Here is a 13,158-nt window from a genome sequence, read left to right as displayed (position 1 = left end):
TAGCCTGGACCACCCAGGTCAGGGTATCAATGGATTTATCTTGCATGAATTTGTCTAATCTCCTTTTTAAAGAAACTTGTTAGTGGCCATCAATAGATCCCGTGGTGGAGAATTCTACAGACTAACTGTGCTTTGTTCACATTGTGTGAAGAGGACATTTATTTAATCTGTCCTGACAGAAGAGCAAAATGAAGGTGAATTTTAATAAAACTAAAATGCAATCTGCTTTAAATGAAATAGCCCAGAAACAAGCAAAATAACACCTGACATAAACAAATGTAATTCTTAAAAAAGGTGACCTGTGATGATGATGTCTTCTCTTGCATGCAAGATGACTAATAATGCAATGCTTAATGAATACTTAGAACCACCACTGAGTTCAGCAGGGATTTTCCAAGTCAATGAGCATATTGTTGCTTCCTTACTGCTATTAGTTTGCGGCAGCTTCCTCCCCACTGCAGAGAGAACTCCTGTTCACCCATATATTACTTCCACACCAAGGCACCATTGAACAGTATTTATGGAATTTTATTTTATGTTCACATTTCCTTCCAAGCAGTGTAGTAATTTCATTCTGGTTTAATTCAAGTTCGTTGATGGAAAAAAACCATATGTTACTTAAATGTGTTTCTTTTAAGATCAGCTATTTTTCTGATTTAAATTGTCTGGAATTTTCTCCTCTACTTCAGAGGGGATTTCAGACATGTTTGTTGCAGAACTAGTGGCATTTAATGAGATTCATTTTGGCGATCCTTCATTTGTTAGCAGCAGATGTCATGCTGGCCAGCTACCATTGTTTTCAAAATGTGCTGTAATTCTTAGGACGTGACAGCTCACTGAGGAGTTTTGAGGGCAGAAAGAGAAAGAACTGGCAGTTGGCTAAAGCACCATCGGGGTAGTCTCTCTCTCTCAGCAAATGATGTAAGTTGTGGTCTGCTGCTCTTTAGAAGCGCCTCTTTGCCTCCACCGATTCTCTTGTACATTTTTAAATAAAGCAAGATTTTTTAAAAAATTACAATTCTTTTCCAAAAGGAATCAACTCAGAACGTATTGACTCTAGATCTTTTTGCTTACTGGGGTAGTGGTGATGCTATAGTAGCATTTTCAATACCAAACGGTTGGATCAAAAGGGATATCATATCTTAGTTATCATCATCTCTTGAAGTTAACTGAGGCCTTTTTGAAAGGGTAAACGTAGCCCTTGGGGCTATTTATGCCCCCATGGCATACTCAGGGCCAAGCTAGAAGTGATGAATTACACTTAAATGGCAAGTGAACAGACTCACATGTATTCCTCCCTGTTCACTTGCACTCCACTTGCACTCCACTCGATCACGTAGTAATGCGTTCTACATGGAACATGCAAGTAGATCATTACATGATCGAGTGGAGTGCAAGTGAACAGGGAGGAATACATGTGAGTCTGTTCACTTTCCATTCAAGTGTAATGACTGGCAGTGTCTCTCTAGGGTATTGATTTTTATTGTTCATTGATGCTGTCATGACCAGACTTTGGGAGGGGGCAATCCTGAGCCCCAGGTCAGGGCTCAGCTAGGGCCTCCAAAAGTAAGCTGTAGCTTTGCATCTGTAATGTACATTACTATCTAAAGTGGACCAGGACCTGGGTAGTCCAGGGTAGCCTGATCTCATCAGTTCTTAGACGCTAAACAGGATCAACCCTGGTTAGTACTTGGATGGAAAACCACTGAGAAATTCCAGAGTTGCTATGCCAAAGCAGGCAATGGCTGACCATCTCTGAACTTCTCTTGCCTTGCAAACCCTCTGGGATCACCATAAGTCAGCTGTGACTTGATGGCAAAAAAAAATCTAAAGCGGGAGCACTGTGGAGTACAGAATTTAAAACAATCTCATCACGCCACTGTTCCTTTTAATTTGACATCCTTTTAACCTGAGGGGCCAGGGATTGAATTTGGGAGTTTCTGCTTACAAACTATGGGCTCTGTCATTGAGATGTGGCCACCTTCTATCCTGTCTCTTGTGCCTAAGCAGGGAGTCTTAAAGGAGTAATGTTCGGAACTGACCACTCAGTTCAGTTCAGGAGCATTTAAGTCAGGGATTCCCTGTTGCGCCTGTGTGCACTTCTGGAATTTTGAGGACACTGAATGGGTGTCTTCACAAAATGACTGTCATGGGCACAAAGGCCAGTTACAAAATGTTGGGAGGTCCTAACCCAAGTATCTCCCTTTGATGGAGACAGCTGTTTCTGAATGGCTGCAAACACAAAGATGGGGGCTCTTCTAAAGCTCCTCCTAGTCTAATGGAAAAGCAGGACTGGCTCTTCAGGAGAAAAGATTTTTTTGGAGAGGGAAGTGAGTGCCACAAAACATCCATAGGCACCATAGTTTCCAGGGGCATCACAATGGGGGTCACCAAGGGAAGGGATGAACAGAAGGATGGTTGCATTCTAGTGAGATTGATGGTATGTGCTCATCACTTCAGCCTTCTGAGTGCAATCAGTTCTGTAATGGGTGAGAAGCAAACTGCGCTTCACCCATTGTTAACAGCCTTTTTGGTTACTTTTAAAGAAAAGTGCTTTCAGGAGGGGAGGGAATGTGGAGTACAGAAGCCGCTTGCAGATGAGGGCTTAACCCCTTCCTTTCCTAATGCTTCACAACCCCACATGGCTCCTTTCCCAGCTGTCTTCTCAGTGAAATCCTAAGCAAAACTACAACCTTCCATGTCACTCTGCTAAGGACGGCACCATATGTCTACTTGCATGTTCCACGTAGAACGCATCTGGAATCCCATGGAAGGAAACCAGCTGAGGAGGGCAAACTGAGCCCTCTAGCTGCCCCTTTAATATCAGTTTGATCTACAAGCAATTAGCAAGTGATGCTATTCAGCTCCCTGCCATGAAAAACTTCAGCTGCTCATTCCTGCTTATTAATTCAGTCTTAAAGGGACAGGGCTTCCCCCCCCCCTTCCTGGCCAGTTGGCCAGGAGGCCAACTTACAACTTACAATTGAACCAAGCAGCAGCAGGCAGGAATTGGCAGGTCCACCGTGCCTCTTTTGTTGCTGCTTACCTTCTCCAAATTTCTCTCCCAAAGTGGCTTTCCTTTCTTCTAAGTGTTACTGTATGTAGCCAGAAAACTGAAGAGGTTAAAGCCAACTTCATGGAAGCCCTCAAATATTTTTGATCCGGCTATAAGTTAAATTGGTTAACTCCCAGGTCCCTGTGTGAAAATATTACGATCGATCAGACAATTTAAAATGTGGAAATAAATAAATAAATACCTTTGCTTGTTGTCTATACAATAGTGACATCAACAAGTCCAAACTGAACTTGACCTTTTTTTTTAACCTCTAACCTGCAAACCCAACTACTTTGTGGCACACTCTCTGAGGCATTACTCAATATGTTATACTTGTGCTGCCTAATTTGTTTTTTAAAGGCATAGTTAGTTTTTATAAGTCATTTCAGCATTGCTTGTCCTTCTGTAGTACTTGAGTTTCCCTCAGCTTTCCATTCTTGTTTACAAAGCTATATGCTGAAGAACTTTGCTGACATTCCCAATTAGTGAAACGTTGTATCTCCAGAGTGTTGTGTCCTTAATGAGTGATTCTCTAGGCAGATTTGCTTGTAGGGGAACCCGGCAATGATACACAAGGGCAACATCCATTGGGACATAAATGTTGTCCCCATATGCATGGAGAATGGAGTGTACGGATGTCTGGACCACTTTCTTTGGGTCAACAATCATTTTCCGAGCATTGAAGAAATTTTTCCTATCAGGTTCCCGAATGACGTGACTCAGTATATTAACTCCAGGCACTGCACTCCAAGAGGAGATGTTGAACATATCAGTGGGTGTAAATACAGTTTTAGGAAATATGTGATTTTCAAAGAGGAAAACGGCAGCGCCAGGATGTTGCTCCTGAAGGTTCTGCATCATTGTTTTCCAATTTGCATATTTTATTGGTAGAATAATTTCATCCACATCATTTAGCAGCACATATTTGCTCTTGTACATGTTGCGATAGACACAGTCATTCAAGGCTGTGATTTGTCCATAGTAACCAATGTCCTTGGGATCCATTGAATGATGCCAACGAGAAGAGACCTTGAGGTATGAATCAATGGGCCAGGGGATGATCTCAACAACTCCTTCTGCAATATAAAAATCCAGCACTTTTTCCATCAGTGGGCTGCAGCTGTTCTTGTAGATCACCACTCTGCCCACCCCGAGGATTCGATACATCTCCACGGTCTGCACAAACTGCAGGATGTTGTTGTACTCTCCAAACATGGTGGAGATGCAGACCGTGAAGTCCACTGGAGAACCTTCAGGTTCACGGTTTTTTATTTCAAAAAGTGGTAGATGATCAATATTCCCATCAGGAGACCAGTGTATTGACACATAGCGTGGTTCCCAGTCTTCCGGTTCTGGGCAGTGCAAGTCCGTGGCACCATACGGGAAGTCAAATCTATCAGGATGGACATCTATTTCAGCCTTGGAAATGTGTATTTCGTCATTGGATGGGTGGCAGAACCAGCAATATAGTTCCTTGACATCATTGTGGTGGACTATTGCAATCACTCGTGTCACTTTGTTCTTTCTGTTGTCAAAGTATGGAGCGATGATGAAAGTTCTGTGATCTTTTAAGGGAGTGATGGTGTTATTGGAAGGAATCCCCCGGCACCATTTAGTAGTAGGTATTACTATAGAAGAGGTGTTAATTTCATACACCCATAAGGAAGTGAGTTTTTTCCTCTGGAGGTAGGAGAGGCTCATTATTGACACAAATATGGCAATGGAAACACCAGCCACCACGTTTGATTTTTTCCAACAGGAAGACATCTCACACTGTGATTAGTTGGCGCTGTGACAGCCCATCAGACAGCTGTTCTGCAAAACAAAATAAAGAAAATGCAAAACAACAGTAAGACACAAATGATGGAAATGATGATGGAAATTCTTCTTTACTATGCCTTTCATTGCTAAAGATATACTTGGAGTCAGGATCAATAGTTGGGCAAAAAATGAATGACCCAAACTCGTATTTTTAAAAAATTGCGCCCATGAAGTTTATTCTGGTGTTAGACAATTGATCCAAGACAGGAATGATGTTTTGAGAAGGTAAGCGGGATGAAGCCCCGTCTCCCAGCCCAGAGGAGCTGAATCTGTGGGAATTCCAAATTTACAACTGATGGATGACTTTTCAAAGGGCTTACGTAACTCTAAAAGGAGGCACTAATTTAACTCACTTCTAAAAAAGATATAGTAGCAAAATGGCTATCATTGTGATTGTCCGTTTTCACACTGTCTGTAAATCACGCAAGACTCACAGAAGGCTGCCGGCTTCCTCGTGCAATTTTTAACACCATCCAATTACAAAACGCCGTAAATCACTGTTTGTGGCGTTTTGTAAACAGATGGCATCAAAAATCGCGCAAGAAAGCCGGCAGCATTCCGTGAGTCTCGCGCGATTTATAGACAGTGTGAAAACGGCCATTGACAAGGTTTAGATGGAGAGATGGTCTGTATACTGGAGAGACCTCTTGGGGAGGAGAGGGCTATAAGCAGGGCCGGCATACCCATTGAGGCCAGGTAGGCAGTTGCAAGCGCTGGGGCACCGAAGGGGGCGCCGGAGGAGGCACTGGGGCAGGGGTGCACGCCACAGAGCTGGTGGTGGCAGTGCTGGCAGCTGAAAGGGAGGGATGGGAAGCTGCAGCTGCTGCAGCCTCCCAGCCCTCCTGCCCCGCGCTGCCGCCGCCAGCACACACCTCTGGCCAGGTGCAGCAGCCGTGGGCCAGGTGCGGCAGGCATCTGGGGCAGCGCAGGGCAACTGAGCGGGAGAGCTGGGAGGCCACCTGCGCACCATCCCAGCCGCCCGCCACAGCAATGGGGCCAGCTCACAGCCCACGCTTCCGTGATCACGTCACACGTGACGTCATCACGCAGTGTGGTGCGTGCGCGCCTGGCCACGGGTGCTGGAAACCCTGGTGCCACCCCTGGCTATAAGAGAACCTTGCCTTTTCGGACGTGTGTTTGCAGATGAACATTCAAGGGCCTTTAATCAGCTTTGTCTGCTCATGAAACCAGATCAGGCCATAACTGTCCAGGCTCTGATCATCTCTAGGTTTGATTGCTACGTTGCTCTCTAAACAGCTCTCTAACATTGGTCTCTAAACAGAAACTTCAAAATGCAGCAGCAAGGCTACGCAGCATACATCTTGCCTCCCTGTACTTAAATAGCTCCATTGCCTGCTGATGTATTTTCAGGTTTAGTTCAAAGAACTGGATTTTACTTTTAGAGTTCTAGGACTAGGCTACTTTCAGGACCTCCTGCTCCCATATCACAGACCCTGTTGCAAGAGCCTCTACCCTGAGAACTGACATGGATGGTGAGTAAGACCAAGGGTCCTTGCTTATGAAACAGCGTTCTTGCAGCCCAAACCAAAGCCACACAGTTTGTTACCACAAACACTAACAGATTTGTGTCTCTCTCCGTCTGTAATCTTATGGTCTTATTACACAAGCTGGAGTGTAATATCTTGCCTGTGTCATCATACCATGAAGTACTGAGGCCCCCGCCCTGAGGTCACGTTGCCACAGCACCATGCTGGTGCAACACTGCCCAGTATAGGGGCCAGAACTGGGCAGGGTCAGTGGAGGAATGGGACACAATTGGTATCCTAAATTCTCCCAGACCTTGGTTCTGCCCCAAAACAATGATGTGCTACGCCAGCAAAATGTGTGGTATAAGGTAAGTTGAAATAAATGGGAAAACAAAAATAATTGTCACCCCCCCCATTCCACCTATGCTATTCTAACAGAGCATAGTATTTACCAAAGACCTTTTCAAATGTTAGTCACACATGATGAGAGTGCAGTCACAATCCTCCAAATACATGTGGTCAACATGCTGCAAGAACAGGGCAACTCACATATTGACAGTGTGAATGTAATTTCCGTATGTGTGCACTGACCGCTGCATTTTTCCAGGATTTATAGTCACATGTACCAAGGCTGTATGCCCAGGTCACTCTTTTGTTCACACAACATGGCGGCAGCACGTATCAGGACTATCACAGGTGTGTTGGTGGGCTTATAACATCTGAAGAGGACTGAGGCAAACCTTGACTCAACATCAACAAGATCTATGCCCTTGTCAGGATACTTATCTTTCAGAAGATGGAACAAGAAGGGCTATATCACTGTGGCCTCATACTGCATAGTGTAACTACACACAGAGAGACTTCTGTTGCTGGGGACTCTGATGAAAAGGCATCTTGCACGAAAAGGAAGTGCTTTTCACAAACAGCCAAGGTTAATAGTTATTAGGAAAGCATATGACTCTTCTCCTAACTCTTGCAATTATTCCACCCTCAGGTTACAAACTTCTAATAGGAACGACCATTCCCTCTAACGGGATGCAAAGACAATGCACCTCTGTTGTTAATTCCAGGAGAACTCCAGGCCTCACCTTTAGGTTGGTAACCCTAATGGCTGTGGTGCAGGTCTGAGGGGTGACAACAGGGCCATGCCTATCACACATGCCCATCACTATGCCTATCACACACGCCGCCTGCTCCATGCCTGATCCCAGCCGGGTGAAGGGGGGTGGGCATCACTGCCTGCTCCGTGTCTGATCCCGGTGGGGTGAAGGGGGGGCAGGCATTTCCGCCTGCTCCGCTCCTAAGCCCAGCCAGATGAAGAGGGGCTGGACATTGCCTCTTGCTCCATGTCTGATCCCAGCTCTCGGCTGGGTGAAGGGGGGATGGGCTTTGCCTCCCCTCTCTGTGCCTGATTCCATCTGGATGAAGGGGGCTGGGCATTGCTGCCTGCTCCATGTCTGATCCCGATGGGGTGAAGGGGAAGTGGGCATTTCCACCTCCTCTGCTCCTAATCCCAGCCAAATGAAGAGGGGCTGGACATTGCCTCTTGCTCCATGTCTGATCCCAGCTCTCGGCTGGGTGAAGGGGGGATGGGCTTTGCCTCCCCTCTCTGTGCCTGATTCCATCTGGATGAAGGGGGCAGGGCATTGCTGCCTGCTCCATGTCTGATCCCGATGGGGTGAAGGGGAAGTGGGCATTTCCACCTCCTCTGCTCCTAATCCCAGCCAAATGAAGAGGGGCTGGACATTGCCTCCTGCTCCATGTCTGATCCCAGCTCCCGACCGGGTGAAGGGGGGATGGGCATTTCCTCCCCTCTCCGAGCCTGATTCTGTCTGGGTGAAGGGGGCTGGGCATTGAAGGGGGGGTAGGCATTGCCACCTGCTCCATGCCAGCTTCCAGCAGGTTGAAGAGGGAGTGGGTGATCATGCCCTCCTGCACCACTGGTGGCCAGCAGGAAACCAAGTTCCAGTGGTGTTCTTCTGACAGTCCTGCCCAAAGTTCTCCACTTGGGTTGGAGAACCTGCCCTGACTCTTCCTGTTCCACTGCTGTCTGTCACGTACCTTTCAAAGCCTCAGGAGCCCACCTGGAAAAAGAAGCATGGAGGCTCCAATTCCTCCAACTTGCTCTCAGAATTCAATTTCTAATGCTGTTGGACAAAAGTTTTGACTGCTACACAGCTGTTTCTCAAGTATTCTTCACCCCCTTTCATTACTCACCGCAGCATTCTTCAGGGTGGGACTCCTACTGGAAAGGAGATCCAGAGGATCCTCTAATCTCTAGCAAGTAGCAACTGTTGCTTCAGCAAGGGGGAAGGAGCAAACGGTCAGAGTTCACAGTCCTCCTGACCACCGGTGGTTTGATAAATCATGCACTTAGGCTGCCTGACATGGAGGATGGGAGAGTGGAGATGGACATACACACAGGAATAAAAAGAATGCTCCTTTGAAACGAATCCTTTGAGTTTTGTTCCAAAGGGGTATCTATTAATTTGTTTTGCTTTTATGGGAGCTTCAAACTTTCACCCTACTATCAACCTAAGCCTGGACCACTCTACACAACAGGTACACTTCCTGGACACCACTGTACAAATACATAATGGACGAATAAATACCACCTTATACCGGAAACCAACAGACCAATACTCATATCTACATGCATCCAGCTACCACCCTAAACATACTACTCGGTCTATTGTCTACAGCCAAGCCTTACGTTACAACTGTATCTGCTCCAATGCTCTCGACCAAGACTCACACTTAAGAGATTTACAACAAGCATTTTTGGGACTACAGTACCCACCAAATGAAGTGAAGAAACAAATCAACAGGGCCAGACTAGTACCCAGAAACAGCCTACTCCAGGACAAACCTAAAGGAACTAACAACAGAACACCACTGGTTGTCACCTATAGCTCCCAGCTCAAACCCATCCAACGTATCATCAGTGAGCTACAACCCATCCTGGAAAATGATACCTCTCTCTCAGAAGCCCTGGGTGGAAGACCTTTCCTTGCCTACAGACAGCCCCCCAACCTTAAACGACTTCTCACTCACAACCATGAATCGGCCAGCAGAGTCACCAGCACAGGTACCAGGCCCTGCAACAGACCCAGATGCCAGCTCTGCCCCTATATCTACCCAGGGAATACAATTACAGGACCCAAAGGCATCAACTACACTGTCTCTGGCTCTTACAGCTGCTCATCCTCCAGTCTGATATATGCTCTCATGTGCCAACAATGTCCTTCTGCTCTGTACATTGGACAAACCAGCCAACCTCTATGCAAAAGAATAAATGGACACAAATCTGACATTAGAAATGGAAACGTCCGGAAACCAGTGGGAGAACACTTCAATCTACCAGGACATTCCATCAAAGACTTAAAGGTCACTGTAGTTCAACAGAAACCTTTCAAAAACAAAATCCAACAGGAGGCTGCTGAACTGGAATTCATATGCAAATTTGACTCTGTCAAGCTGGGACTGAATAGGGACTATGAATGGTTATCACATTACCACAGGTAACAGATTTCCTTTACAGAGGTGGGGTCTGGGGGAGCTCAGTGGCACCTGGTGTGGGCTTTCGGGAACCACAGATCTCTTTGCCAGATGCATCTGGCAGGGAGAGCTGTGATTATCAAAGGCCCATACTGCATTGGAATTGGATGGTCTAGCTGTTTGGCTGCTACAAACTAACAGGGCAAACTCCTTTGAAGCCAACTGATACACACACCAAAAGGAGATGTTTACATATACTAGCAAAGGAATGTTTTGATTGCTCCCTCCCCCTTCCTCCCCCTAATTGCCTCTTCTCTCTCCTGCTCTTCTGTGTTTGAAAAGAACTTGATTCTCGAAAGCTTATGCTACAATAAAATTGGTTAGTCTTAAAGGTGCTACTGGACTCTTTTTGATTTTGCTACCACAGACTAACACGGCTAACTCCTCTGCCTCTCCTTTTATGTGGCTGGCCAAAAGATGCATTTGTCATGAATGTAACCCTGTTTATTTGTTTAGGAAGCGGTGAGGCTAGTTTTTGTGTGGGGATCTTACCTGAACAAAAAGGCTATTCTCCCAAGATTGCTTTGCTTAAGTCATGTGTGTTGACTTCTAGATTTGACACCTAGCCAGCTGTCTGAATAGTATGGGAAGCTTCACCACAGAGGGACTAAAAGGAGACTTTCTTCCTGTCTATCACCTCTAACATCTGGTCTGCACAGCACTCTCAAGCTTTGCTTCCATCTCTAAAAATATGGAGTATAAAAACACATGATTCTGGGGAAATATTGGCCAAGACTTGGGTGGGGGACTTCTGAATAAGCCTATTTGCCACTTGATTTGATCCAAGGGCAACCCTGAAATACGGGGGGGGGGGGGGGGATGGAGCTTGTCAGCATCTAACCACTTTTTTTTAGCTACCATCCATGATCTGGTTTACTTGACTCCTGAGTGGGGAGTAGAGATGGGCACGAACCACAAAAAAACCCCAAAACATGAGGTTCGTGGGTTTTCACTCACCATGAACTGGCACGAACTGGGGCAAGTTTACAAACCAGTTCACGGTTCGTGGGGTTTAAATGTCCCTTTCCAGCCACTTAGCAGCAGCAGGGAAAGGGGCATTTGACAGTTTAAAGGGCCTTTTCCTGCATTTTTGGCCTCTTCTGCCACCCTGTGGGCCCACAGGGCGGCGGAGGAGGCTGAAAATGGCCTTCCCACCCCTCAAATGGCCACCATGGCCATGCCATTTGAGGGGCGGGAAGGCCATTTTTGGCATCCTCCGCTGCCCTGCGGGCCCACGTGGTGGTGGAAGAGGCCAAAAACGGCCTTTCTGCCCCTCGCAGGAGGAGGGGGAGGCCGCCATGGGCCTGCAGGGCAAGGTAAGTGTGGGGCTGGGGTTTGGGCAAGTTTACAAACCAGTTCACGGTTCATGGGGTTTGTGTGTTTTTTTGGGTCATAATTTGATTCATGCCCATCTCTAGTGGGGAATCTAGAGAAACCTTATAGCAGAGAACCAGAGAAAGAAGTGTAAGAGAAAGTCTGAGGTAGTCAGCAACTTTAATTTCCTTTTCAGATATATTCTCTTTTCCAGGCCCAGTTCCCCCACATTTTACTTATTTGTGTGCACCAGATCTTTGCCTTCTGAGAGACTATGATGGCACCCCTCCATGTGCTATCTGTACCTTTCACTTCCCAAAGACTCAGAGAAAAGGAAATTGTCTTGTCTCATGTGTGTCATACACACATACAGCCCAGCTCAGATGTATCACATATGGTTATTTGGAAATACACTAGATTGCAGAAACTAGGTTTGTTGGATCCAAACTAGATGAATGATTTGTGTTGTGTCTCCAGGCATCAGAATAAGGAGACAGCATACTTTCAAACAGGAGCACAGTTTAATAAGTCAGATTCTTTCTTTGTAAAGGGCTGCAGTAACAACTACTTTGGATTTGGGTAGTCTAGAACACAGGCTTGGATTAAAGGACCAGAGTTGTTAAAAACACCACAACCTCTTTGCTTGTACACATGCATAATAGGATCCAAGCTCCTCCCATTCTGCCTCTTCCTTCTGCCCCTTCCTTGCCAATTTCATATTTTCCCACAGCAACCTCCCAATTACCATTTCCTTTTTGCCAGCATGAGCAACTGAGAAGATGACAGGCCAGGGTCAGTGCCTTGCAAAACGAAAGCCCTCCTTCTTCTACCATGGGCACTCCCCTGGGACTTGGGAGGGGCTTGTTTGTGAATCATTGGAGGGTGTGTGTGGTCTTTCCAAAGTGAGTTGTGCAGATGGCTGTGTGAAACGTTTAGACTGTCCATCCTTGAGGGTTAAACCAAAGGGATTTTTTTGTCTTTACTACATTTTTATCCCACGGGCTCAGAATGGCTTACCACACCAGCTCCCCCACCCCAGATACAAACATTTCTTTCCCGAAGGGCTCATTATCTAAACAATTAAACAGTTCATGGGATAAAAGAGGCCCAACACTTTTTAAAAAGACATTGTAAAGATTTTTAAAATCCGTTCTATAAAATTGGTAAATCACAACCACTCATTCTAAGAATGGGGCATGCTGCAGACGGACTTCCCTAGATGGTTCTTTGTCTGAGAGGTGCTGCAGAATGGAATGGGCTGAGCAGGTATAGCTGGTGTGGTATAGTGGTTAGAACCTAAGACAACCAGTTTCAAATCCCTGCTCTGCCATGGAAGCTTACTGGGTGACTCTGGGCCCATCACAATCTCTCCTACTGCACAAGGTTGTTATGAGGATAGTGGAGAATGATATAAAAAGCTCTTTTGGGCCCTGATGAGGGAAAAAAGCAGGGTGTACATTTTTTAAAATGAGCAACAGAATAAGTGAGCAGAGCTGAGTCCCAGGTGTGATGCTGACGGTATTTCTGGGATTCTGCTGGGTGGCTGGGGAGATGGACCTTTCCTATGGTCCTCAGATGCCTATCAGTAGAGGGCACTCTCCTGGGGATTCCTGCCTCTGCCCACTGCTCACTGGCAGTCTTGGGAAATGGCCGCTAGCATGCTCCTGTGCTCTGGCCCGATGATGTTTGGGGCCAATTCTTAAATAATCAGCCTGGTGTGATGACACTGCTTCCTGTTGCACCAGAAGTGATGTCATTGCCCTCCCAGAGACACGCACACCCAAACACACACATTCAAAATAAAGCAGCAAAAAAGTGCCCCTCCCCCCTCATCCCCCAACCCCCACTGGTTGCCAGAGGGATCTGGCAATCCCTTTCCACATTCTAGGTGCCTCTCCTCTCCCGGACTATAAGTATAAGTAT

At 46.3% G+C, this 13,158-nt stretch overlaps 1 protein-coding gene across 2 annotated transcripts in view; it reads right to left on the bottom strand.

Annotated features, from left to right (window-relative positions):
- Positions 1-1,439: 1,439 nt before the first annotated feature.
- Positions 1,440-13,158, bottom strand: part of LOC129341824 (uncharacterized) — a 48,161-nt gene continuing 36,442 nt past the window's right edge. The window contains exon 4 of one of the 2 annotated variants that reach the window (XM_054997147.1): positions 1,440-4,870. In XM_054997147.1, the coding sequence (XP_054853122.1) occupies positions 3,497-4,822 (1,326 nt within the window). In that variant the 5' untranslated portion in view covers positions 4,823-4,870 and the 3' untranslated portion in view covers positions 1,440-3,496. The remainder of the gene's footprint in view (positions 4,871-13,158) is intronic. The other variant, XM_054997148.1, reaches the window with a different exon arrangement.

Source organism: Eublepharis macularius, chromosome 14, assembly GCF_028583425.1.
Source record: "Eublepharis macularius isolate TG4126 chromosome 14, MPM_Emac_v1.0, whole genome shotgun sequence".
In the NCBI taxonomy this organism is placed as follows: domain Eukaryota; kingdom Metazoa; phylum Chordata; class Lepidosauria; order Squamata; family Eublepharidae; genus Eublepharis; species Eublepharis macularius.
This window is presented reverse-complemented; position numbering and strand designations above follow the sequence as displayed.